Source organism: Phocoena sinus, chromosome 3 (assembly GCF_008692025.1).
Source record: "Phocoena sinus isolate mPhoSin1 chromosome 3, mPhoSin1.pri, whole genome shotgun sequence".
NCBI classification, from domain to species: Eukaryota; Metazoa; Chordata; class Mammalia; order Artiodactyla; family Phocoenidae; genus Phocoena; species Phocoena sinus.
Genome location: NC_045765.1, coordinates 62,269,344 through 62,296,751, shown reverse-complemented (window position 1 = coordinate 62,296,751; position 27,408 = coordinate 62,269,344). Strand labels below are relative to the sequence as shown.

At 48.6% G+C, this 27,408-nt stretch overlaps 1 protein-coding gene across 1 annotated transcript; it reads left to right on the top strand.

Annotated features, from left to right (window-relative positions):
• The first annotated feature begins 299 nt into the window (after positions 1-299).
• On the top strand, positions 300-26,021 carry SLC22A5 (solute carrier family 22 member 5). Its single transcript, XM_032627442.1, has 10 exons — positions 300-941; positions 8,021-8,124; positions 14,828-14,982; positions 15,975-16,146; positions 17,332-17,458; positions 19,195-19,295; positions 20,909-21,123; positions 22,668-22,850; positions 24,083-24,218; positions 24,573-26,021. The coding sequence occupies exons 1-10, from the start codon at positions 549-551 to the stop codon at positions 24,658-24,660; spliced, it is 1,674 nt and encodes a 557-aa protein (XP_032483333.1). The 5' UTR covers positions 300-548; the 3' UTR covers positions 24,661-26,021.
• The last annotated feature ends 1,387 nt before the right edge of the window (positions 26,022-27,408 follow it).

Sequence of the window (27,408 nt, the reverse complement as noted above, 5' to 3'; positions counted from 1 at the left end):
GCAGTATTTTTAATACCTGAGCCTAGCTTCCGGCTCGCCCGGGCTCCGCGCTGGGCCAGCGAGCTCGGCCTCAAACGCCGCCAAGGTCACGAGTCTCGCGGCCTTCCTCAGCCCAGCCAGGGCTCCTTCGGATGTAAACTCAAGGATGGGCCCACCGAGGCCCGCCGAGGCCGTCTCCACGCGGGAGCAGAGACCGGGTCCGAGCCCCAGGTGCCCGCGGCGGCCCGGGCCCGCCCACCCCCGTCACGCGCGGCCCAGCTCCGCCCCCGTCCGCGCCCCACCACCAGCGGCCTGGGCGGGCTTGGAGGTTCAGGCCCAGAGCCCGCCCCGGCCTTGCGCACTATGTAAGGACGGTCGCTTCGGCAGGGCTGCAGCGGCGGCGCCAGGAGCTTGCGATCTCGTTCAGTCGGCGGGCCGTTCCCTGGCCCGACTCTGGCTTGGTCGCGCAGTGGGGGCCCACAGCGCACGCGCACGCGCACGCCCCGCCCCCGCGCGCCGCCGCGTCCTCCGACCCCCGGCCGCGCGCCGCGCGGGCAACTGAGGGCGGAATGCGGGACTACGACGAGGTGACCGCCTTCCTGGGCGAGTGGGGCCCTTTCCAGCGCCTCATCTTTTTCTTGCTCAGCGCCAGCATCATCCCCAACGGCTTCAACGGCCTGTCGTCCGTTTTCCTGTCGGCGACCCCGGAGCACCATTGTCGGGTGCCGGACACAGCGAACCTGAGCAGCGTGTGGCGCAACCACAGCCTCCCGCTGCAGCTGCAGGACGGCCGCGAGGTGCCTCACAGGTGCCGCCGCTACCGGCTCGCGACGATCGTCAACTTCTCGGCGCTCGGGCTGGAGCCGGGGCGCGACGTGGACCTGGAGCAGCTGGAGCAAGAGGGCTGCCTGGATGGCTGGGAGTTCAACCAGGACATCTACCTGTCCACCATCGTGACCGAGGTGAGTACCAGATCCGCGTACGGGGCCTGGGACCGGGGAGTAGGCAGGACCTTAACAGTCTTAAAGGTCGTGCACTCCACCCGCCAAGGTGAGCGCTGGATGCTGTCACTCCCTCTCCGCGACTCACTACACACTGGCGATGGTCATCGTCCAGCCAGGTGGCTCCGGAGAACTTTTCGTGGTGACTTCCAGAGAGATCATGGACATTGCAGCACGGGTGTCAGGCTGGCCGCCCATCCTGTTAGCTCTCTTAGAGAGGAAGCCAAGAAGGCCCTGGCGACTCCTTGTAGATACTCTAAGATTCTGAGTAGTCAGAGACTTTAGGTGGGGGTGGGAGTGCTGAAGACTAGAGCTAGAGCTTGGGCCAAGGAGCTGTCACCATTTTTCCTCCAGCCTTTTGGCATCTATTCAGAGAGAGGGGAAATGCCCCTCTACTTTCTCAAACTTTTTAAGTTAAAGGAAGCATGGCTATAAAACTGTCTCTTGCTCCTCTTCCCAGTTACTCCTTCCCCACCCACCTTCACCCCTAAATGACTGTCTGGTCATTCCCCGTAAAGAATTGCTTACCTTTTGCTCAGGGTTAGTTACTACCCTTTAAGGATTCATGCATCTGAAGATCCATTCAGGGTGACTTGTTGACCTGGAATGTTTTAGGATATTCTAAGGAAATGTCATTAGCCAGATTTAGTTAAAGCATACAACCTTAGTTCATAGGAAGCAGGGGGAAAACCTTTCTCATGCCCCAGCCCCTTGGATTTTCCTTTTGGGTGGCCTTGTCTGTCCCCTGGTGACCTTGCAATCATTAAAGCTGGATGTATGATGTGATGTTTATTGATGCATGTGGATGTGCTTTGCATCATACTCCGACACTGGCACTCTAACTCCCTGTAGTCTCAGCAGAACTGAGCAAGCAGGACATTGAAAAGAGCACTCCTTTATAGGCTCCAGGGTGCCTGGGTTCACTGAGTGTCAGGGTCAGGGTTTCAAGGATTAGGGAAGGCTTCTTGGAGGAAGAGGCTTCTCAGTGAGTCTGGGGTATAGAGCTCAGTAGATGCAAAGTCTGGAACAGCAAGAAAAAACTTGGCAGGAGGGCAGAGTTCACAGAGAAGAGGCTGAAGGGCAGGGTGCACAGGTCCTGGTATGGCAGCAAACCGCGCTTGAGCCTCAAAGGGGCTTACAAGGGTTCTGGAGACCCTGTGTGTGTTGCTTCTGGGGGTTGTCACCCTTCAGGGTAGTCTTGAGTGCTGCCCCAACAGACGTGTGTGTGTGTGTGTGTGTGTGTGTGTGTGTGTGTGTGTGTTGTTTTTTGTATGTTTGGACATTTGATGTCCCCAGCATCTGTGCCTCCTTACTCCACATGTATGTAGTAGGAGTAAGAGAAGAGCCCCACTGGGATCTCTGAGCAAGTGACATCATTCCAGTGTCCTCAGGCATTGTTACTTGAGAAAAGAGGTACTGATTGGAGGTAGCTGACTGTGACTTGTGGCTGACAAGTGCATGGAGTATGAAAACTTCCAGTCATCACAAATCCTTTGTTCTAGCCTCACAAGTGAGTCTGTCACCCTTCTGGAAGTCAGTCTGTCACCCTTCTGGAAGCCAAGCATTGTGAAAGCAGAGGCTGTTCCTCAGACTGCAGGCAGAGAACACGGAGGGGAAGTCCACAGTCCATGACTCAGAAGTCCCTGCAAATTCTGCTTCTGGCTGCCTGTGGAAGAAAAGGCAGTGAAGTCAGAAGTAGCTCATGGCATTTCTTAGGATTTTTCCCTAACCCCTGTGGTCCCCAACTTACTCTAGTCATTTGCTCTTTCTTTGCTGCCCCCATCATGCCTTCGGCTGAGAGTGGTGATGGCGCTGATGAGCTCCCAAAGGCCAACTGTTCCAGAAGGGTCCTTGAGCTATGTTGCTGCCAATGTCAGCCTTTCCTCATATATTTAGCCTATTTCTTTAGCTGTCTTAACAGTTTTGTAAGAGCTATGTGCCCTTTCACCTACTTTCAGGTTGTCAGTCTTTGCAGGGAGGCAAGATTAATATATTACTTAGCCCTTTGTTAGAGGATGCTGGAATACCAGACTTTAAGTTCAAGGCTGCTTGTTCTCTTCTGGTGAACAGTCACTGTTGGAAGCTGTTGCATTAACATTCTGAGAGCTCCTTTTTTCGAAGGCCCATTTTCTTTCAACCTGGACCTGGCCTGCTGACCATTGCAACTAGTCCTGTGCTTGCTAAATGTCTCCAAGACTGCCCTTTGCCCCAAATCATAGAAGTGTTTCTAAGTACACTGGTATTGAATTCCTATTCATGTTTTTTTTGTTTGTTTTTTTTTTTTTGCGGTATGCGGGCCTCCCACCGCTGTGGCCTCTCCCGCTGCAGAGCACAGGCTCTGGTTGTGCAGGCCCAGCGGCCATGGCTCACAGGATCAGCCGCTCCGCGGCACGCGGGATCCTCCCGGACCGGGGCACAAACCCGCGCCCCCCGCATCGGCAGGCGGACTCCCAACCACTGTGCCACCAGGGAAGCCCCCTATTCATGTTTTTCAGCAGAAAATGAAAACCTCAGGTCTCCTGTTTGATTTTTTTTCTTTGTTGAGGTTAATGTGTGCACATGTAGTACTAAATTTTGTGGTAGACTTAACATCTCTGTATCTCCTGCAAGTCCTAACATTGATGCTGGATACAGATTGGGTACTCAGGAAAATTTTTATTGAACGGATTAATGAATAATTTTGAAATCTCTAAAGTGTGAGAACTGAAGAAGAAAAGGACAAGTTTAACTTATAGAAGGGAAACTTAGGGGTGGTTGAAAGGCACTGGAATATTTTAAAGTAAATGTAATCCCCCACTCCACAAACTGGGGCTTGCCCCTGCGTGGATCTGCAACAAGGCATTGGGACTGGCAGAAAGAAGGGGACACTATTTATGAGGTGAGAAAGGTGGTTCTCCCATGTTTCAGGAATAGTTTGGTGGTCCATGTGCTTCTAGGCTAGCCCCTTCTTTAGCCCTTCAGTCACCCCTGGAGTGCTGGAGAATCAGCCACCCCACTGTGCAGTGCTGCTCCAATACCTGAGTGTTTCTTGGCCCAGGACTGCCTCCTTCTCGGGGAACCTGGGTGATTTCTCAGGCTACCTGGGTCTGAGACACCTGCTTTTTGGTGTCTCCATAGCACAGCCTGTGGCCGGAAAGGTTCCTTTAGAAACTTCTAACTCTCTGGCACCCGTGACGTGGGGTCTCTTCAGCCAAAACACAGCAGTCCTCTGCGTCCCCTTGCTCCTTGCCAGCCTCTGCTTCCCAGAAGCCCCCTGCCCTGACCCTTCGCAACACTTTTACTCCCTGTTGTCCTAGAGAACCTCTTTTTCTGGACCAGCTTTTCCATCAGCCTTATGCGCGTGTAGTCTTGGAAAATAGGAGAGACCCCACTGTTATCTCCACGTCCACCTGAAGAAAAAGCCACATCGACCTGGGAGGCAGGCCCCGGGCTGACTCTGGGGTAGGGAGACCAAAAAGACCTGGAGACTGTGCCTCACTGGTATGCCTTTGCTGACTTCCCTCACTCTAGGAAAGCACAGACCCTTTCCCCTGCCTTTGCAGCTCATGGCAAGCCACTTGCTGGGTCCCTGAAGGGCCCTGTGTGTGTGCAGTCACAACAGACCCATCTGGCCATGAGTGGTCAGATTGATAGTCTCTCTAGCTAGCTGAGAACCGACATCCTGGGTCAAAGTTCTGACAGTTGTCACAGAGAAGGTGTGAGGGAGAAAGGAAAATAATCTGTTCTAGAGAATGAAGCTCAGGGTTCATCTGGGCTTTGGGCAGCCAAGCCCAAGGACTAAACCCAAGGGATAATATGGTTCGGAAGGTTGACTGTCCTTTTATCCATCTATTCACTCACTCACCTAGGTACCAAACAGCTACCGAGCCTCTCCTCTGCAGGGCACTGCCAGGCTTTGTAGAGGATATGGTAGCAAATTCTTTTTCTTCTTCTTCTCCTTGCCCTGACAGCCTTGGGGCAAGGATTCACCGTTAATTGCAGCAGGAGGCAGAATGAAATGTGTGTAGAATACATGGCATTCAGTAACAGGTAGTGCTTATCAGTGTGTTTGACCGTTGATGCGGTCAGCCTAGGTACATCTCTGGGAAGAGCTTCTGCCCTGTGGGCACAGGCCCTATCTCTTTTTTCTTCCAGCCAACTCACAGGTAAGGACATTTAGTCCCAGGGAACTACATCACCTCTCTACTACCTATAACTGAGAAGTAGCACCAATTACATACTGCATACAAGAGACACAATTTCTCTTTCTTCTTAAAAATTTTAACAGCTTTATTGAGGTATAAATGACATAAAACAAACTGTACATAACTAAAGTATATAGTTGGAAAAGCTCTGAGATATAGATACAGATATAGATATACACACATACACATATATATCCATGAAGACACCACCACTAGAAAGGCACATTTCTGACCAGGAAGGGTGGCAAGTCTAGGCTCCTTGCAAGGGTTACTCCCAGATGTTTTCAGTTTGCGCCTGCTTTCATAGCTAACCCAGCTGAGGGGTAAGGATACTAGACTCATGACCTAAATCTTAAACCTACACGTTTAGTTCTAAGGTTGATCCCTGTTATCATCAGCCAGTATAGCCCATCTTTCGTACCAAGTGGCAGCATCAGTGAGCTGGTCTGTAGCTGCTTTAGTCGCAGCTGCCAAGCCAGGAGCTCAGTATAGAAATACTACATTCCTCTATAAACACAACAAGCCCGGGGTACATAGCCTGGACTCTATGGGCTTGTCATCGCCCCCCGCTCCACCTGCCGCCCGCTTAAGGGGGAGTCAGGCCAAGTCCAAGAGCCCACTGCACTCCATCTGGTGGTTGACAGGTAAGTGGATGGGTTGGCTGGGTGGGACCTAGCCCGTGCCTGCCCTTCTGTTCATTTTTTGAGACCTGTTATCTTTCCTGACCCTACTCACAGGCCCCTTGTGGCCAGGAGGAAAGAAGTGTTAACCCATGCTTGCTTGTGGAGGGCCCAAAGCCAGGCTGTGAGAATTGTTGAGAAATGTCAGTAGTGGATAGAGAGCCCAGTTGGACCAAGTGGTGGTGGTGAGTCTGCAGGAACCGGAGAGATGCTCTGGGGACCTATTCCAAGATGAGCACTACAGTCACCTTGTCTCCTGCAGAGCATAGTCTGACCTGGTTCCAGGTGGCACCTGGCCTTGCCAGTCCAGAAGTCCCTAGAAGCCTATATTGGGAGACCTGGCATGGGGAGGGGGTGGGGTTCCACCCCAGAACTCACTGCAGAAGCCTCTGTGGGTTTCTAGTCTAGCACAGCCATATCAGTCCCCAACCTTCACGAGAGACCTATTGAGAAGCAGCTACTGACTCTATTCATGTTTTTTATTTCTGTCGCTACAAAAGTAGCGCATGCTAGGTGGGAATAGATCACATCGTATTCAAGAGCAGCAATAGGCATAGTCTGGTCCTGAAGCTCCGCCTAACACCCCCGGAGGCCAGCACCCCATCACCAAGTCCCTCAGCTCTGACTCCCCCGCTACTCCCATCCTGACTTCGGCAGCCCTGTCTGGATGGGGGCTGCCCTAGGAGCACTCACCCTCCTAGAAGGGAGATGGTATCTGAGTGCTGGCACGGCTGAGGCTGCAGAGGTGGGAAGGCTGCCATAGCCTGAGTGATTGGGCCTTGGTGCTCCTTGCTTGTCTTCTGCTAGTCTGGCCTTCTTCTAGATTTAGGAGTTGGTAACCCCCAACTCTTCCTGGAGTGGGGATCATCACCCCATTCTCAATCCATCCAACGTGCATGCTTGTTCCAGAGTGGAGAGCCAGGTATGTGGCTCTTATCATCAGCTGCAGGGGTTCTTTGTGTCCACCCTAAGGGCTGTCCTCCGACCCCCTCTGAGGTGCCTGGAGGCACTGTGCACACACTGCCCAGCAGGGCCGAAAAGCAGACTTGCTTTTCCCTCTGACCCTGGCCTGGAAGAGATGCTTTATTCTTGGAAGCCGCACACTTCCTGGGAGCCAGCAGGCCTCATGGAGGGCAGGCCTGCAGCCTGGTGCCAGGCAAGCCAGGGTCTAAATTCCCTAGAAGGTGGCCTTCTTGGTTACTACTGAGCACCACCTCTCTGTTGTGGGAAACATTTTTCTGGGAACCACCAAGCTTCCTATTTTGGTTTTTCTTCCTTCTTTTGGCCCTTGTTAGGCTGGAGCAACCTAATGTCTGAGTGTTCAGGTGCTTCCCCATGCCCATAGACCACTTTCTGTGCTAACTAAAGACAGAACTCTACACTGGGTACTGGGAACCTCAAGCACTGTAGCCTGTTCCCCCCCCCATCACTGTTTCACAAATGGGGAAATTGAGGCACAATGAGGGGGAAAAATCTTGTCTGAGGTTGGGTAACTAGTTAACAGTAGAGTAGAAGCTAAAACCCAGCTTCTTGACTGCCAGCTCAGAGCTCTTGGCTGTAGTTGGGCCTAGAGTTGGCACAGCATCAGGGATCCCAGCTCTAAATGTCAGCAGAAGGACCCAGGGATCACTGGCCCAGAGTTGAGGCCTGAGCAGAGCTGAAGGAACAGATCCAGATGGTACATACCAGGCCCTCTGGCCTCAGTCCCTCACTGGAAGCCTTGACCCTTAGAGCTACAGAGCCCTGCTCCAGAACCACTCCTATGCCACCCCTGCCAATGACCTAAACCCCACTGAAAGGGTGCCCTGCCCCACCCACAGCCCCAGCCTCAGCCCAGGTCCTTAGAAGCGACCGTGAAAAGCCTCGCCTCCTCCTGGGTTGGCACATGGGCAGAGTACTTGCTCCCAGCCTGTCTCCCCGTCTCAAATTGGTAGCAAAACAATGAGGCTAAGAGCTGTGAAAAACAGGATGGTCAGTCTCCCTGTGAGGGGAAACCTGTTCTTTGCCTTGCTGCCCGATGAGCCATCGCCTGCCTCAGTGAGCTCACACACCCTTGCAGTAATGTAAACAGAGCATGCAGGGATGCAGGATGTTCTGATTTCATTTTCCAAGAAGCCTTACATTTAAAACATTTTTAAAAAGAAGTGAGTGATACATCCCTTTGCTCCTCTTTCAGTGGAACCTGGTGTGTGAGGACGACTGGAAGGCCCCGCTCACGGTCTCCTTGTTTTTCGGGGGTGTGCTGGTGGGCTCCTTCATTTCGGGGCAGCTCTCAGACAGGTAAGGTGGGTGTCTACTCCTGCAGCTGCAGGGCACCTCAGCACAGAGCAAGGTAGTGTTCTCTCAGCCCAGGGCTGTGTGTTTTAAAAAGGCGAAGGCACATCTATAGTATAGACTCCAGACCAAGTAAAGAGAGCCAGCAACCTCCTCTCACTAATGCTTGCTGAGAGAAACAACCTCAGCCGAGTGTATACATGATCCAGTTGACCAGGAAATATGCCACAACTTACTTCTGCACTGCCTGCTGGCCTTCCCTAGGTGAGCGTAACTCTTTGGCATCTTCAAGCTTAGGAGAGGGAGATACCACACACACGCATGTCAGCTGTGTTGTAGATCTTAGGGCATTCCATAGGTGGCTGCCTCTGTGTTCCCAAAACCATTGCTCTTTCCTCAAGGTGAGAGGTCTCACTAGCCAATGGCAGTGTGATGGGCAGAACTCTTATGTCCACAGGGCTGATTCCCTTTATCTAACAGGCTTGTGGTTATGGCATTTCTCAGCAATCAGGAAGTGTGCTGTTTTGACCCATAAGCAGGTTATTTGTGTAATTCCAAGGCTCTTAACTCAAAGTCCATGGCTTAGGGAGTTCATCTCCTCTGGAAATCCCATACAGAATTTTAGATGTATGTGAGCATTTTTCTGGGGAAAACAGTTCCATAGTTTCCATGGTGTTCTCAGAGGGGTTTATTATATTGTGTCTTGTTACCCCAGAGCTTCAGGGTCTGTGAGCGAAGCCCATGGCAAAAAGAACAGCCTTCAGCAAGGTCCTTGGCCACACTGGGTCACCCAGTGGAGAGGAGTCCCAGCATCGTCCCAGCAGGGGGAGTCTCTAATAGAGAAGTTCAGGGTGAGAATGTCATCCTGCCTTAAGACTACAGCCATTTTATCCTGCAGCAGACATGCAAAGTGATGTTTTGGCATGTTTGCATCTATGGATTAATGTCTTTCCTCATAAGAAATATGCACATTTCTCACTAGATTTGTCTTTTCCAGGATTTTTAAAAGGGACAAATTCCTACAGTCACCAATGAGCATTAAAGAGTTAAGTAGGCTGTGACCACTGACTGATGATTCTAGATGAGCCTGAGACACTTACCCCTTTAGGGGAAAGGCCTTTGCTTCCCCAGACCCTTAACTTAGCAGCAAGCATCAGCTGATTACTTATATTTATTTAATAAACACAGAGCATCTAATATGTGCCATTCACTCTTATGAGCACTGTATACCAAGTGAAAAGAAACAACAAATAATTTAATCTTCATAACCCTATGATGTGGGAAGCATTATTATTTTCAGTTTATAGATGGGAAAAATGAAGCCCAGAGGAATTAAATGACTTGCCCAGAGTGGCAAGTGGCAGAGCTAGGATTCGGGCCCAGAGTCCTGATCCTCTGTTTTGTGTGGACTACTGTTCCAGGTGCCTGCTCTTCTAGAACTTGCCTTCTAGCAAGGCAGAATGTATTAAAGAATTGAGGGAAGTACTTGTTATCCTTTGTGGTGGTAAGTGATACAGGGGAGAAGTACAGGGTGCTCAGAGAGGGTCTGACAGAGGAGACCTGAGACGGTGAAGCATTGAAGCATGCGCTGGGGGTTGAAAGATGAGTAGAAATTAGCTAGCTAAAGGAGTGAAGAGAGGAAAGAGTGTTCTGGGCAAGAGAGCCAAGAGTACTTAAGCCTAGACTCAAGCGAAGGCATAGCACACTTTAGGAACTGGAAGAAAGTGTTGGTCGGGGGTGGGGGGTGGGGGTGTGGAGAGTGGTATAGAGACAAAGCAGCGAGGCAGGCTGAGGCCCAAGCAGAAGAGCAGACTGGGCTTAGCAGATGACAGGAGTCTGGGCTTTCCTCACAGAGCAGTGGGCAGCTTTTAAAAGTGTGACATCATCAGATTTGCATTTTTACAAAGTTGTTAGATAGCTTTGTGGAGAAAGGATTGAAAGGAAACAAGGAGGATTGTGGAAAGACCAATTAAGAGGTTATCACAATCATTTATGCAGGAAATGAAGGTGGCTTGGACTAGGCTGAGGGCGGTAGACATGGGGAGGAGTGGTAGGAGGTAAAACCAACAGGACTTGGCTATGAGTTGGACATGGGAAGTGAGGGGAGGGAGACTTCTGGCCTGCACAGCCACGTAAATGACGATACCCTTCTCTAAGACAAAGCACTCTGGAAGGGGACCATGTTTGTAGGAGAAGATGTTGAGTTCAATTTGAACATACTGAATTTGGGGTAACTATGAGACTTAGGGGTCTCATAGGAGGAATGGAGTATGGAGTTGGATGTATGGATAGGGTGCTCCGTGAGAGGTTTGGGCTGGAGAAACACATTCGGGAATTGTCACTTGATAGAACCCTCATCAAAGCCCTGTAAGTGGATGTGATTGCCTGGGAACAGTATAGAGTGAGAGGAGGGCATGCCCTGGATGGAGCTTAGAGGCCCTCCCAGAGGGGTAGTGGGAATCCCCCTCTCACAGGGTTGGGTGGCAGCTGAGACTCAGAGGAATTACCTTCATGTGAAAGACTAGGAGGAGGTCCCCCAGTTACAGAGTTGAAGCTCAGTGCATTTTTCTGTTCAGCTGTGTCATGGGATAGGGAGATCTTTGTGGGCTGGCCTCAGAGCCGTGTAACACCACGATTACCTGAGGAAAGTGTTTAAGTTCCCAAAGATCTGCTCCTGAGGAAACAGTAGAAACAAAGTTGGTGTGTATGTTGAGGACCACCTTAGTCTTCAGAAGGGCTAGTACAGGGTTTCTCAAACCTTTAAACATTTTTTTGCCAGCAGACTTCATCTTTTAAATAGGATCGTTTAAGTTCAGTCAACGAAATAGCTAAAAATGTGGCTGTTCTGGCTGCAGCACCTACCTTCAGCTCCCTACACCACCCCTCAAGCTTGTCTGCACCCCCTTGGAAGGCCCAGGGCTCTGTGGGATGGACAGTTTACTCCTAAGTGAGCCAATTCAAAAACCTAAGCCAGGGCTTCCCTGGTGGCGCGGTGGTTGAGAGTCCGCCTGCTGATGCAGGAGACGTGGGTTCGTGCCCCGGTCTGGGAGGATCCCATGTGCCGTGGAGCGGCTGGGCCTGTGAGCCATGGCTGCTGGGCTTGTGCGTCCGGAGCCTGTGCTCTGCAATGGGAGAGGCCACAACAGTGAGAGGCCCACGTGCCGCAAAAAAAAAAAAAAAAAACCTAAGCCAAACAGATTACCTAACGGCAGTGGATTCATGCCCTCCAGAGTTGTCTAGAATATCAGGTTTTTATATAGGACTCCTTGTTGGAATATGAATAAGCCAAAAAGTCAAAAGCAATTAAAATAATCCTGGGCTGTCAAAGCATTTTATCTGACGTCATTGAGTTACCTCTATGTGCAGAAATAGAAGGGAGGCACAACTCTGGGAAGAAGTAGCTGATATTTCCTATTTTTGTAGGCATGTGTATGTTTGACCTTTTGTTGACAGACTTTAAAAGTGAGCATTTCTTACAAATTAAAACTACAACGAGGTACCACCTCACACCGGTCAGAATGGCCATCTTAAAAAGTCTACAAATAACAAGTGCTGGAGAGGGTGTGGAGAAAAGGGAACCCTCCTATGCTGTTGGTGGGAATGTAAGTTTGTGCAGCCACTAATGGAGAACAGTATGGAGGTTCCTGAGAAAACTAAAAATAGAGTTACCATATGATCCAGCAATCCCACTCCTGGGCATATACTCGGACAAAACTATAATTCAAAAAGATACGTGTCCCCCTATGTTCATAGCAGCACTATTCACAGTAGCCAAGACATGGAAACAGCCTAAATATCCATTGACAGATGAATGGATAAAGGAGATGCGGCACATATATACAATGGAATACTACTCAGCCATAAAAAAGAACGAAATAATGCCATTTGCAGCAACATGCATACAACTAGAGATTATCATGCAAAGTGAATTAAGTAGAAAGAGAAAGACAAAAACCGTATGATATCACTTATATGTGGAATCTAAAATATGGCGCAAATGAACCTGTCTAAGAAACAGACTCACAGACAAAGAGAACAGACTTGTGGTTGCCAAGGGTGAGGAGGGGAGGGAGAGAGATAGACTGGGAGTTTAGGGTTAGTAGATGCAAACTATTCCATTTAGAATGGATAAACAACAAGGTCCTACTAGATAGCACAGGGAACTATATCCAATCTCCTGGGATAAACCATAATGGAAAAGAATATAAAAAAAGAATGTCTATATGTGTATAACCGACTCACTTTGTTATACAGCAGAAATTAGCACAACATTGTAAATCAACTCTACTTCAATTTAAAAAATAGAGAAAAAAATGTTAGTGGCTATCAGAGAATGCAGCTGATTTTTATTTTCTTCTCTGTGCTTTTCTATATTTTACAAATGTACAGTTTATGCATAAATATCAAAGAATAAAAATAGACAAATATTTCTTAAAAAAAACGTGAGTGTTTTCTGGCCCCAACCCTGGATTGCCAAGGACTATAGCAATGTAAGGGCTTCCTGAGTCTTCCTCTTCCCTACTATCCAGAGAGCCCTTGGGAAGGGAAAGCAGGGTAGGAAGGGCCCTCCCCTTGGTTGGTGTGCAGGGCACTGTTGTTACAGGACAATGCAGGGGAGCCTCCTTTTAGGTCGGGGTTGCTCAACCTCAGCACTGTTGACATTTTGAGCCAGAGACTGCTTTGTTGTGGGGGACTATCCTGGGCATTTTCGGATGTTTAGAACATCTCTGGCCTCTATCTACTAGATGCCAATATCATCAAAAACAACAAAACCCTGTTGTAATGGGAAGAAGCAGCAAACTCTACCGTGGCTGAAGGTCTTGTGCAGTCTGGCTCCTGCCACCCTCTACTGAACAGCTGCCCTTCGTGTTCACCATGCCCCTCTAGCCACAGTTGCACATGCTCTTCTCACAGTCACAGTGAAGAATTCCCCCCCACCCCACCCCCAGCCGCGTGCCGTGGCCTTCCTTGACCACGCAGGCGGCCTCCTCAGGGTCCCCGGTTTACATTACCCTGGTTCCTTGTTCCTATCAGAAATTGGTAAATAAAAGATGACACCATATGATTAATATTGGCCTCCCCCACTGTACTGTGAATATCGTTGAAAGCTTGGTCCCTCTCCCCTACTCCCCCTTGTCAACAACTTCTTTTCCTTTGGGTCTGGTCTCAGTGCCCCATAATCAGGGAGACCTTCCCTGAATGCCCATGTCCCCAGCCCCTACCTCCAGTCCAGGATAGGTTCCTCTGTTGTGTCCCTTGTGGGCCAGGATGCTGTTCCTTCAGTGCTCTTGTTCCAGTGTGTAATTGTACATTCAGCAGTGTTGTTGTTCGATTAAAATATGATTACTGTCTGTCTCACCAACTGTAGACTATAAGCTCCTTGAGGGCAGAATCAGTGTCTTTTTTTAATTCAAATACATCCGTAGTAACTAGTATATAATAGATGTTCAAATAAATATTCATTGAATGAATATAGGTGTCTGCTAGCCCTGGGCAGACTTAAGCTGAATCTGCTAGGTTGAATGAACTAGGTTGACTTGTTCCTCCTTGTTGTGTCACTGTCTTTAAAGGCAAACAAATCCCAAAAAACCAACATTTTTTAAAATTTGAAAATGAACACAGGTACAGAAACCACACAGAACAAATGAGGCTTAATGAATTATTCCAGGGAAATAACCATATAAATACCACCAAGTCAAGAAATAGAACTTTGCTGGCCACCCAGAAGCCCCATCCATCTGTCCCATCCCAAAGACAACAGCTTCCCTCACCTATAAGTAAACACTAGCCTGAATTTTATAATAATCACTTCCTTGTGGGTTTTTTGTAGTTTTATTGTCCAAATGTACATCCTTAAACACAAGTTTAGTCTTGCCCACTTAAAAATTTTTGTATGTCTTTTAGTCTACTTTAACCTATGGATTCTCCATCCTTTTCTTTGCCTGGGCTGTTCTACCTGTAGAATTTCCCCGTTTGAATTTTGCTAACTGTATGCTTATGTTACAATTGAGCATATTCCTCTTTTCCCTGCATTTCTTGCAAATTGCAGCTGGATCTAGAGACGTCATCAGATTCAGATTCAGCCCCTTTGTAAAGACTATAGGAGTCATGCGATGTTCAAGTGTCTCTCTTTATGATGTTAGCAGTCATTGAAACACAACGCCCATATCTCTTCATTCATCGGGGGTTGTAAAATGATGATGTTCTAGTTTTATCACTTTGGTTTCATTTAATAGTTGGAATACTTTTATGAAATGATACTCTCCCTCATCTGTTATTGGTAACTGTTCACCATAGTTTACATAGAAAAGTCAGGACAAATGTTTTCCCCTTTATTTACCAGTTTTCATTTATAATGAATTTTCTCCATCATCCTCCAAAGTAAACCAGCTCTTTTAAAAAAATAATAAATGATGAATGTATGAATTTAAGTATAATGAACGTGCGTCAATCCCTTGTAATCACTGTCTTAATTCTGGCACTGCCTTTTGGGCAACCCTGGTGCCCAGGCTGCACATTGGTCCTGGTGAGTGGGAAGGGGAGTAACAGCATAGGGACTGAGAGGCCAGGATTGCACCTGCACCAGCTGCCCTGGCAGCAGTGTCCGCGACCCCTCCCTGAAATGACTCTGGGGAAAGCCCCTCTTGGTGGGGCCCATTCCTGCTGCCTTCTCCCAGCTGGTTCTCTGTCATTCTCCTTTCCTTCCCAGGTTTGGTCGGAAGAATGTGCTGTTTGTGACAATGGGCATGCAGACTGGCTTCAGCTTCCTGCAGATCTTCTCGAAGAACTTTGAGATGTTTGCCATGCTGTTTTTCCTTGTAGGCATGGGCCAGATCTCCAACTACGTGGCAGCATTTGTCCTGGGTATGGCCATCAATTGGGAGTCGAGTACTTGATCCTGTGTTTCACCATCATCCCATCACCTGCTTTCTGGAGACAGCTGTGATGTCCCTCCAAGGGAAGTGGTCTCTGGCAACACCAACCAGGGATTCTTGATGAATCCGATTAGTAGTCAGGGAAACTGAGTCTCCCAAGTGCCTAGCCTTGTGTCCCCAGCAGCCCAATAGCCTGGCTGCTGATTTCCAGTTCTTTTCTGGCCCCCGAGGTGTGGCACCTTGGTCTCATTAGTACTCGATGGCCATTTTGCCGGAATTCACCTAAGATCTTAAAAATAGGGCTTGCCTCTGCCCAGGGCTGGGGTAGCTAAGGAAACAGGGAGGCATGACATTAGGAGCAAGGGCCATGATTGGCAGGCTCACCAAGGAAGAAAACTGCCTCTTCTGCAAAACATAGTGGCCAGTGAAATCGACTGGCAAGAATGAATTGATAGGAGTGGGCTTTAGTCACATGACCTTCAGGGTTTTAATTGAGTCCACACTGCAGGGCTTTGGCCTGCTCTCACTGAACAGTTGCCAGTCTCACCGTTCAGAGGCATCTAACTCTAGCTTATTGGTCTTGGGGTTTCTTGGGTTGATTGTTAAAAGGATTATTTGTTTCTCTTCACAGTTGATAAAATATTTTTCCTTAAAGCGTAATAGTCAGCATGTGTGGCCTTAATAGTGACTTCCCCTTTAATGAATCTCCTTCCTCAGTGAGGATTAAATTTTGAGGCCTCACGTGGCATCTTTAGCATAGGGCTTCAGGAAGTGATGACAGTTTCATGAGAGAAGCTGTCGCTGTGAGGCCACAAGGAGGGACCCGCAGCAGGTGGTCAGAATCCCATCCCTAGGGCTTGGAAGCTTCAAGATAATTCTGCCTGCTTTCTTATCTGTATGTTGAAAATTACACACAAGAAGATTAATAAGGAAATAACCGGAATTAAAATACTAACATGACTCCTCCCTTGTTTTGAACAGGAACAGAAATTCTTGGCAAGTCAGTTCGTATTATATTCTCTACGTTAGGCGTGTGCATATTTTATGCATTTGGCTACATGCTGCTGCCGCTGTTTGCTCACTTCATCAGAGACTGGCGGATGCTTCTGCTGGCGCTGACGGTGCCAGGGGTGCTGTGCTTCCCACTGTGGTGGTGAGTGTGTGGCCCTGTGCCCGGTGGTGCCCACCAGCAGGATGTCTTCTATCTGGCCTTCACTAGGGGGCAGCAGCAACCCACAAATCCCCATTATGGGCTCACAGAGACAGAAAATTTAAAGTCTTTATAAGGTGTTTCAGAATGTTTTTCCATACTCAGAAAAGCCAAAAACAAAACAGCCCCAAGACATCAACAGACTTGTGGTGGTGGGTTGATTGGAGTGCAAGGAGAGGAAAGAGCAGTAGCTGCAAGACGATGGAGTTTAGCATAAGCTCCAGGAAGCTATCAGACTGCAGGACAAGACAGCTTAGGCCCTGGCTCTGGTTGTATGTTGCCGCACCCTCGTGCCAGAGGCACCGGGAGAAGAGGGAGCACGTTGTGCGAGTCCTCAGGGTAGATGGATGGAGGAAACCAGGCTCCATCTGAGCCTCCAAGATAGAGGTTGGACAGGCAGAGAGGAGACCGTTCCATACGGAGAAAGAGAACACAGCCGAGGGGCTGAGGCAAGAATCGCCCCTTGCAGGTGGGGATGGTGAGATCACTGGTCCACCTGGATGTGAGAGCATTGCAGAGCATACTAGGAGAAGATACAGAGCAGAGATGGTACAGCTGAGTCCTAGTTATGACCTAAGGGCAGGGGCTACCTCGTGAGGTAGAAAATAAGATCCATAAAGTCTCAAAACACCTAAGTGCCTTATGGAGAGTCAATTGGATGAATCAAGGCGGGGCAGGGGGAGGGGGAGAGTGAGGAAAAACTAGAGGCTATAAGAGGCCAGTGCAAAAGCTGCTGTGGATGCCAGGCACAAGCAAGGGAGTACGGCAGGGTAAGGGTCTGGGCCGGGCTCAGCCCATGACAGAAGCCAAGCTTCAGGAGCCCATTTTGTGCCTGTCTACTTAGTGTCCAGCAGGTGGCACCACCACTCTTCAGAAATGGAGGTGGCCAGCCAGGGGAGGAATCCCATCATGGTGTGTCGGCCCCTCTAAATTTTGTGTACTCCAGTGAAATCAGAAGCTCGCACTTACTGGCTCTAGTATGGTGCACCTCTTAGCTTCTGATTTGGAAACACCAAACATCCCTCAAACCTAGCTCTGGTTCTGAAACCCCCTTTCCCACCTCCACTTATGCTCCACCTGGTCTGTGGGAAGGGAAGGCCTCAGTGAGATTGCTCCTTGTACTTCCAGGTTCATCCCTGAGTCCCCCCGATGGCTCATCTCTCAAGGCCGATTTAAAGAGGCAGAGGTGATCATCCGCAGGGCTGCCAAAATCAATGGGATCATTGCACCCTCAACCATCTTTGACTCAAGTGAGGTGAGCACCATGCCGGAGCTGGTGGGAGGGCCTCGGTGACCATGATTTTAGGGTAGGACCACACAGCCCTGAAGCCCTCCCTTCACACAGGAGCCCAGCTCTCGCCCTGCCCAAGCCCCAGCTGCCCCCAAGGCAGGTCCTGTTAAAATTCAGAAGTTGAGAAGGTGCCAACTGCGTAAACTCCTTCACCTTTCCGTGGAGTTTAGGTTTTCATACTCTATATAATTATTTTCTAAGTGATCATACAGTCAAACCATTACTTTTAATAATAAAAACTCTTTATGAGTTAACAGGTCTTTCATGAAATTGGCATTTTGGGAAATCATTGTTTCTTATACCTTAGGTTGTTTCTCATCTTAAAAAATAATACAAGTACCTAAAGTATGAAGCAAAAATAGATTTGGAGTTAGAAATGTCCTGTCTCCTTCCACCCACCAACGGGGAGTTGTTGATTATCGTCTTGGAGCCAGGTCCTTTTTGATATCCGCCCTCCCCCTACCCCACCCCTCTCTGCAAACCCTGTTCTCACGCGCCATGAGTAATTTCCTGGCTCTGCCTGATTCCTGGGTCTTGCTTCTCCTTCCTGTTCCCTCTCTTTCCACCTCCTCTGCAGCAAGCAGTTTTCCTCAGTCTCATGCCTCTGAGAAGAGGTTAGAAATTGTCATTGCTGGCTGATGGGGTTCTGGAGTGTGTCCCTGCTCTGACAGCAAGACAAGGTCCTGGCTGTGAGAACAGCCACCAGCAGTCAGTCATACCGCAGTGCGCAAAGGCATGCAGATGCAGACTTGGGGCTTGGGAAAGAGAGACTGGTTATTATAGGCAGCAAAGAAGCTGCTGGCCACTGACAGCCCTGCCGGCCTCATGGTTAAGCAGTGGCCCAGCACCAAATCCCACTCACCACATCCTAGAAAGGACTCTGGTGCACAAAAGTTCAGGGAGGGGTAGGTGTCAGGGAGGGCTTTTAAGTGAGGTGGCCTCTGTAGCTTTGCAGAGGTCAGTCTGGATGAAACCGTAAGTCCCACTGGCATCTTTGTGGAAATGAGGCTATTCCAGGGGATCCATTAAGTCAAAAGTTGACCTTTTGTTGAACTGCTAACTCGGGAAAAACAAACTCCAAAACTGGGTTTGCTTAAGAAAGCAACATCAGTGTGTTTAGATGTGTGGTTTATTGATGTCCTTGGCTGTGCCAGATTTCATAGGAAGTTACTCAGAGTGAAGCTGAGGTCAATTTTCCTGTTTTTCTATCTGAAACTTTTTTCCTTGGAAGTAGACCAGTAACTACATGGTATGAGGACTGAAAACATTAATTCTTTTAAAATATAATATCAATAAACTACACAGCCAGTTTCTCTCTCTGACCCAGAGGGGCCGGGAGCCAACCTTGGAAAGGAATGCGCAGAGGCCTCCCTGGAATGTGGCCATTGACGGGGCTGGAGGTTTTGCCGGGAAGGGGCAGTCAGCTTGGGCTCCCCCTTGGCTGCATCGCACCAAGGGCTGGTCACTTACTTTTCCTCCTCATTCTTGTTCACTAATTTGTTATCCACAAGGCCTGGTGAAGCCTTCTGCAGCCCAAGACATAGTCACTATATGTACCCTTCTTTTCAAGCAAGAAACACAAAACACTCCCCAACTCGGAGACGCAGAAAGCTAAGATGCCAGGGTTTCAAGTATGTTCTTGGGTCTCTGAGTCTCCAACCTTCTCTCCGTCCCGTACCCTTGTCATGTTGTTCCTGCAGCTACAAGACCTAAGCTCCAAGAAACAGCAGTCTCACAGCATTCTGGATCTGCTCCGAACCCAGAATATCCGGATGGTCACCATCATGTCCATAATTCTGTGGTGCGTAAGTTAGACATACCTAAGGCCTCCAGACAAAGCTTCTGGCAGTGTCTGTCAGGCCTCGCATTTGCAGACGTCTCAGATCAGAATTGAAAGCCTGTGTCATCAGAAAGTGGCAGGGATGTGCCTTGCAATAAAAGAAGTGGGCATGTCCCAGTTCTTAACGGAATCTCAGAAGAGGAGAACGAAAACTGTTGTGGGGGCTTTGGGGGGAAGATATGGGATCTTTGGGGATCCCTCCGGGTCAGAAGGCAAATCGCTGTTCACATTGGGTCCCTAGTTCAGTTGTTCCTGTTGCCTGTGCATCAGACAGTGACTGAGGCCTTTAAGAAGTTCTAAGTGAAGACACCGTGTCCTTTCAGTTATAGAGGCTGCTAAGTATGTTCTGGAAATGTGGAAGCAGGACATCCTCCCTCTGGGATGTTTGGAGACTGTCCTGGAGGCACAGCCATGGCCTACATGTCCTCGTCAGGTTCCTTCTAACGAGGCATTTCACCAAGTGTGTCAGGGAGGGATCTGTGATTTACCAGAGAAAAGGAACACAACCAAGTGCCTAGATAGCATTTGCTTAGTGGCCAGACCCTTGGGATTACAAGTGACTACCTGAGCCTGCGGGGGAGGAAGGCAGACTTCATCTCAGAGTGCTTATTGCTGGAGTCAACAAGCCTTGGCAGCCAGCCACCCATTTCCAAGGAATGGCACGGGATCCCTTAGGGCAGTGCACCGCCCCTGAGTCGGCCTCAAACAAAACCAGCTTTCAGCCTGCACCATAGACCTGCCAGCCTGCGATGAGTCACCCTTCCATGGTTCACTCAGGCACCCCTCCTGCTCTGGATTTCCCAGGGACTCCTGTACATGCCCTTTTCCCTGATTGTACCAGCTGTGGTTTCAACCTGCAGATTAGTTAAAAACAGTCTGATTTGTACTGGTCTGGTTTGCCAAAGAGTGTTGACCATCAATAGAGAGAATGCCTACTGGGGACAGGGTCTAGGCCAGGGGCAGTGGGGGGCATGCAGATGGCCCACTGGGAGCTCCCTCTCCTCCCCATAAGTCCGGTGGGGTTGGGGTCACCTGCTTCTGACCAGCCTCTTCCTGGCTGGTCGCCCCAGAGGGTCCGCCAGGTATCTTTCTCTAAATGTTTGACCTAATGATTGTTCCTTATTTTATCTCATCAGTCTTATCACACCCCAGTTGCTATCTGCCTCCTTACTCATACCCTAACTCCTTCCACAATTGTTGGATTTGGGAGGTTCAGAGAGTAGGGAAATAGGCTTTTGTGAGTGCTTTAGCTTAGGATTTTTAAAGCCGAAAGGCAGGTTGGAGTATTTTTGGTTTTTGATTTTTTTTTTCCAACAAAGTGAACCTATCTGAATTATATGTCTTTTTGCTGGAACGCTTTGTTTAGAAAGCTCTGAAAGTGCTCTGACCCAGAAGGTACCCTGGTCTCGGGGGAAGTTATCTTTCTTTCTAAGAAGTAAGACTCAGGGTTAAATCTGCTGCCCTCCTGGTAAGGATAGTTTTGAATTTCCTGCAATAATTATATTTTACAAGTTGTCCAGGTTGGGAGGCACGTGGATGCCACTTCTCCAGCTTTTTTCTGCATTCTGTTTCAGGATGACCATATCAGTGGGCTATTTTGGGCTTTCCCTTGACACTCCTAACTTGCATGGGAATGTCTATTTGAACTGCTTCCTCTCGGCTGTGGTTGAAGTCCCAGCATATGTGTTGGCCTGGCTGCTCCTGCAGCACCTGCCCCGACGCTATTCCATGGCCACCGCCCTCTTCCTGGGTGGCAGCGTTCTTCTCTTTGTGCAGCTGGTGCCCCCAGGTAGGTACCATACATGTCTGCAGTCTGGGATATCCATTGAGTCACTCAGTCTCTACCATACTGTCTCAGCCAATTAATAAAGAGAATAAAATTATGCCATTACAGCTCGCCTGCATATCTGTGTTCTCAGCCCACAAGTCAAGAGAAAGTGTCTCCTGGGACCAGACAGTCATCATGGCCTGGGCTTTGGGGGAGAAGGGAGAGTGACCCTGTGGGGCTAACGGTTGATTGTACTCTCTACCCAAGTTAATGTGTGTGTGTGTGTGTTTTTTTGCAGAGTGAGGGGGAGGAAAGAGGGCCATCCCCATGTCTTTTTAACCTGGCCCCATCTTAGTCATTTATTCATTCAATAAGTAGCTGTGGAGTGTTTACTGTTGGGGAGGCACTGTGCTTGGGGCTGACGGTGCAGAAGTAAAGGAGTCGGGCAGAGCCCCAGGCCCTCCTGGCGCTCAGACTCCAGTTGAGAAGACAGACAACAAACAAGTAAATAAAATGCTTGTTATAGTACAGACTGTGTTACCTTTAATAATGACACTGAAGGACAATGGAGAGCTAGCTTATATAGAGTGGTCACAGACAGTGGCCCTAAAGAGGGGAAAGTTGAGCAGAAACAGATGAAACGATGGAGAAACCCATGAGAAAGTCTAGGAGCAGAACATTTCAGGCCGAAAAAGGGCAAAGGCCAAGACCCTGAGGAGGCAATGAGCCTGGCACACTTGGTAAGAGATGAGGAGAGGAAAAAGGGCGGGGCCAGGCCACAGCGTGGCTCTCACAGGCCAGTAGCAGGAGTTTATTTGTAAAACCATCTTGGTATCCCACAGAAGGGTAGGAGGCAGCCCTCTGAAAATTCATAAAACGGTTTATGGATCCTCGTGTCCATCATGGTACCGAGAGTTGTCATGGGTTTGGGGGCCTCTGGTAATCATTTGTGGGCCCCTGAGGCTGGCAACACTCTGCACAGGAAGAGCACCCACTGCAGCATGGCTGGGAGCCCAGGAATGTATGTAGAGGTTCACACCAGAGCTCAGGGAGACCCACAGGCCACTCACAGCATCTCCTCATTGGCACAGTGAGCAGGAGAGATCCGAGGATCATTCATGAGGGTCTGCTGGTCTGTGAAGTGTAGCATAGAATGAAAGCGTGAAGTGAGTTATAATTGAACTTCCCATGCATCCACAAATCCTTAGTTAATTCCACAGTGCCTGCAGCGTGAGGTTCTGGGGTGCCAGCTGCCCCCTCTGACACACATGTCTTTAATGACTTTTGGACTGGAGAGCAGGTTTCTCTGGGTTATTGAGGGGCTCGCTCACTCTGGTGGTCTTTAGGCTGAGGAGAAGAGCATGTCCTGACACAGCTGCAGGTCCCAGCCTCCTCTCGGTAATCAACTTGGAGGAACATAAACCCCTTATCCCACAGTAGGAAGTTATAGAAACTTTCCTCCTCCACCCTTCCCAGGGAGAAAGTATGTCTGTTTCAGGCAAAAAACTAGTAGCAGTGTGCCTTGGGTTGGTGCCTTCTCCTACTTTCTTCCCTTTGCTCTTCAGACTTGTATTATTTGGCTACCATCCTGGTGATGGTGGGTAAGTTTGGAGTCACTGCTGCCTTCTCCATGGTCTACGTGTACACAGCCGAGCTGTACCCCACAGTGGTCAGGAACATGGGCGTGGGAGTCAGCTCCACGGCATCCCGCCTGGGCAGCATCCTGTCTCCCTACTTCATTTACCTTGGTAAGTCCCGTGGGTCGAGCGCACACAGGAGGGATGGGGTGGAAGCACTGATTGGCTTTAATGCGACCTGGGGATGGCTTGTTAACAGGAAAGCAAGCACACTCAGCAAATGGGATCCATCCAATACTGGATCTATGCCTGGAGAAGGTTCCTGTCTGGGTGCACCGTGGTGGAAGCGCTCATGTGGAAAACAACCTATAGACAGCTAGAAATTGATGACAGTTGAGGGTTTTTGTATCTGTTTTAGCCTTCCCAGGCCTTCCATCAGAGAACGTAATTCCCCTATGCTAAGAAATTGCAGTGTCGTTTAGGGAGCCAGTGTACTAATTGGGGAAATTTCTTCTTGGAATCATAGTTTATAAGGAACAGGAAGGGAAAGATGTCTATTCTAGAGGTCTGATGAACCGAGAATTTCTGTAACTTGAAGCACTTAACACAGCAGTTTTACACTGTGCAAAGATCTGCCTCGTACCATTTTATGTAATAGGGCCCCAGTTTTATCTTTCTCAGAATTATTTCCTCATGGCAGCTGCTGTCCCCCTGCACATGCCTAGCTGGCACATCTCTGGGGACGGGCGGCACCCACCTTGGGAGTACTCAGAGTGCTTTGTGAACATGCTACATAGACCTGACAAGCAGAAACACCTTCTGATCTGGCCTGAAGACAAATCGAGTGGGTTGTGACACATCTGGAGAGGTGGAGGAGTTATTCCTATCCCTGGACACATACCTTGAGTTCCTTGGAAACCCAGCATTAGGAAATAGGGTGTTTTGTGGGTTTTTTTAATTAATTAATTTTTGGCTGCATTGGGTTTTTTTTAATTAATTTGTTCATTAATTTATTTATTTTTGGCTAGAAAATAGGAATAGAGGGACTTCCCTGGTGGTCCAGTGCTTCCAGTGCAGGGGGCACAGGTTCAATCCCTGGTCGGGGAACTAAGGTCCCGCGTGGCACACAGCACGGCCAATAAAAAGGAAATAGGAATAGAAATGGCCCAGGCCCATTCCTCCCAGGCTGCACCCATCCCCTGCACCGAGGTGTTGCTGCTCTGTGCCAACTCTGGGTTCTGTGACCTGCCTAGGTGCAAGATTCCAATATGGCAGCTCAGAATGGGAGATGCTGAGGCTGAGAAGGCAGGTGATCCGTGTTAGAGTCCTGGGGACACAAAGGGAGGGAGAGAGACCATGTCAAACTGCACTTCCGGCTTGGGGCTCTGTCTGCTTTGCCACAGGTGCTTACGACCGCTTCCTGCCCTACATTCTCATGGGGAGTCTGACCATCCTGACAGCCATCCTCACCTTGTTCCTCCCAGAGAGCTTCGGCACCCCACTCCCAGACACCATTGACCAGATGCTAAGGGTCAAAGGGTAAGGGGGCCTCTTTCTTCACAAAGTTAATGCACTGGGTCTGGGCCTGGCAGAGAGTTCCCCACGAACTCAGAAACGCCATGGACTAGTTTAGCCATAATAGGATCAGACATGGCCAGGTACTTACAGCCTGTTCTCTCTGGCCAGACCCAGACCACTGGGTCACCATGAACATCTCGACAGCAGTAGCAACTCGAATAGTACAGAGACAAGAAGAAACCTTTCAGAATCTGCTGTATGATATTTTCCCTTTAGTGAGATAACCTCAGCTCTGGGGCATTTTTTGTTTGTTTTGAGACTGGTAGACATCTTTTTAAGATTTGTTTCTAACATTTGTTTGGCTTGTTCTTCTAGAATAAAATACAGGCAAACTCCAAGCCACACAAGGATGTTAAAAGATGGTGAAGAAAGCCCCACAGTCCTTAAAAACACAGGCTTCTAACACAACCTCCAGTGAGAAAGTAAAGAGGAAAGACCGTCTTGTCAGAAGTGGCTTGTGCAGACACTGAGTCCTTCAGTGGCAAAGGTCTTTGCTGTTCATTCTGTGGACGCGGTGTCTGCCTTGCTCACGGATGGATACCCAGACTCAGCTGCATATGGTCCTGGAGCACCACCTTCCCTCCAGGGACACCATGGCTACTGACGGACAACTTTGGGTAAATCCTAACTATTACAGTGATGGACTTGGCACTTCCTAAGAAGTTAACTACTCACTAGAACCAGTAGGATTTGGAAGAATATGAGAGACAATTGCTAACTTTACATTTTAATTTCAGACTGCCTGAAAAGGCCCCTGATAGAACTGGGGGTCTAGTTCTCCACCTCCTCACCCTGCCAAAAAATCCTTTCCCTGTTTCCCACTAATGGTGCACTTTAGAGGAAAAGAAATAATTTCACAGGGAGTCTGATTTCTCATACTTTCTCAGTTACAAAGGATATTAAATGGGATTGTTGCTTCCCCAGGGCAGGAGAGCACAAGTCTGGGGAAACCTAGAGGTATTTCATATGGAGAGGACAGCAGATACAGAACAGAGACAAGTGCATTAACTTATGAGCTCTTGGACCACTCAGAGTGACTACTGGGTAGACTTGTTTACATCTGATCAAAGCACTGGTCTTGTGCAGGCCCATAGGAGATTCATCACTGAATCTACTATTCTTGTTTTCCACTACTACGTGAATCAAGTCTCCTAGCTACTATGGTTTCTGATGTATGGTTTGAAGGAAGTATATCAATGAGAAAGAGAGACGAGCAAACTTGTCTCTTCTCCCAAAACTATAATATGGATTTTGATTGTGTTTTGCTTGTTGTTTGTTATTATGTCTTTTTTTCTCCTTAAGTTATTTGCACTTCAGAATAGACTTAGGAAAGGCTGGTTCCTTAGCCTCCTGGTTTGTGTCTTTTATTTGTTTGTTTCAACCCAGAATCACTCTGGCAATAGTCCACAGTTGCCACTTGTGCAAGGCCTCACCAGCCTTAGCTACTAGCACTTTTCTGGGTGCCAAAAATGACATCATTGTGTGTGTTCCTTTCATGAAACTTAATCATGGAAAAAAATTACAAAGAAGAAAATTAAGTCGTGTTCACAGTCTTTCAGAGTTGCTCACTTCAGTGGTGTAACATTGGGAGATATTTTGTGTTCAGCATAAAATTGTCTTCTCTTTTCTGATTATGCTACCATGGTACTTCTAAAGCATATGCTTCACCTGGTTAAAAACAAAAAAGTATTTTTGTGAAAGCTACTGAAGTGCCTTGGGAAATGAAGATGTTTTAATAAATTAAATGATTTTTTAAAATAATAACAACTGCCCACAACTTTTATTTCCACAGTTTGGTGAGCCATGCCACACCATCACATCACTTTTCTCTATATCAGCTTGGGCTAATTCTAACAGTGGTTTATGATTAGTCTCTAAAGCTAAAATTTAATCCCCATGTACTAGAGACCTTCACTCTATTGACTATGGACTGAGGCAGCATTCTTGCACAAGCGTCTTAGCCTGGGTTCCTCAGAAAGCAGAGCCTGAGGCCAGTGCTTCTGTGCAGTTAGGTAATTTATTTGGGAATAAGATTCCAAGGAGCAGAAGTAAAGGATAGGGGGAGGAAACAGGGAAGGAGGGAGACCCAATACCAGGATGCATTATCAGGATGGCCAGCACCAAGGGCACTGTTCCATCCAGCCAAGATTTCTCAGGAGCCTTATGAAATGTATCTCAAAACCATCTGCACTATGATGAAAGGGGAAAGCATTTACATATTGGCCTTCATTCCCCATTCGTCAAAGGCAGCCCCACAGGTGTCAATTCCCACAGTTCCAGGTTGCACATGGATGAGTCCCAAACAGGTTCTGTCCCCTGGATGGAAAGCAAGAAGTAATGTACTGCAGGCCTGAGGTGAAGCACTGTCAGGCTGCACTTCAGTGAAGCGGGTCAGAGTGTGTGAACTGGTTGCTGCAACAGTGACTTGGAGTAAGCGGTGGGGCTGAGGGGACTGGGGATTGGACGTGGTGCACAAGGTATATATATAATGTGTCACAGGGAGATCTGAGCTAGAATGTGTACAGACATGGGTAAAAAGCTCCAAGGGCTGGATAGATAACTCAAAAAACGTGTAGCCTAACAAAACGAGCAGCATCAAACTCAGGTGGGGAGGGAAGGAAGCTTGGTTTCTGTAACAGCGTTAACTTCTCTACTCTCCTCACACCCGGTTCTGTGCAGGGTTCCTGATTAACTGACATCACAGTGCCTCCAGAATATAATTACGGTCCTTCCTGCTCTTTCTCCTGTTGCACAAATGAGCAGTTCTGAGTTTTCTCTCTTATTCTCAATGTCACTGATCAGTCATTTGTGACCTTCTGGGCACAAAAATCATAACTACCTGAATGCTTCAATCTCTTCCAGTGGCAGGGCAATAGCCCAAGTCCCTGCTCCTGGGCTGAACCAAGTATCTGAAAAATCCAAAGCCTCTGTGCAGGCCTGCTGGACTCTTGTGTGACTTGTTTCCATCAGTCATGATTTTGGGAAACTGACCAGATTATCCTGCCCAGGGATCTCCTCTCAAGGAACCCAGAGGGATGTTTGGTGTGTGGTAAGGTGCTCAGTTAATGCCCATAAGAATTAGAAACCAGGATACCCACAGAAATGCAAAGGACAAAGCAAAGGCAGTGGAGGAACAATTCAGATTTTAAAA

What these genes read in the sequence shown, in the direction of transcription:
- SLC22A5 (XM_032627442.1), top strand. Translation starts at nt 549, where the DNA reads ATGCGGGACTACGACGAGGTGACCGCCTTCCTGGGCGAGTGGGGCCCT. An exon ending in CGTGGCAGCATTTGTCCTGG is followed by an intron (nt 14,983 to 15,974) that starts GTATGGCCATCA and finishes TGTTTTGAACAG; the next exon opens with GAACAGAAATTCTTGGCAAG. An exon ending in CTGTGCTTCCCACTGTGGTG is followed by an intron (nt 16,147 to 17,331) that starts GTGAGTGTGTGG and finishes TTGTACTTCCAG; the next exon opens with GTTCATCCCTGAGTCCCCCC.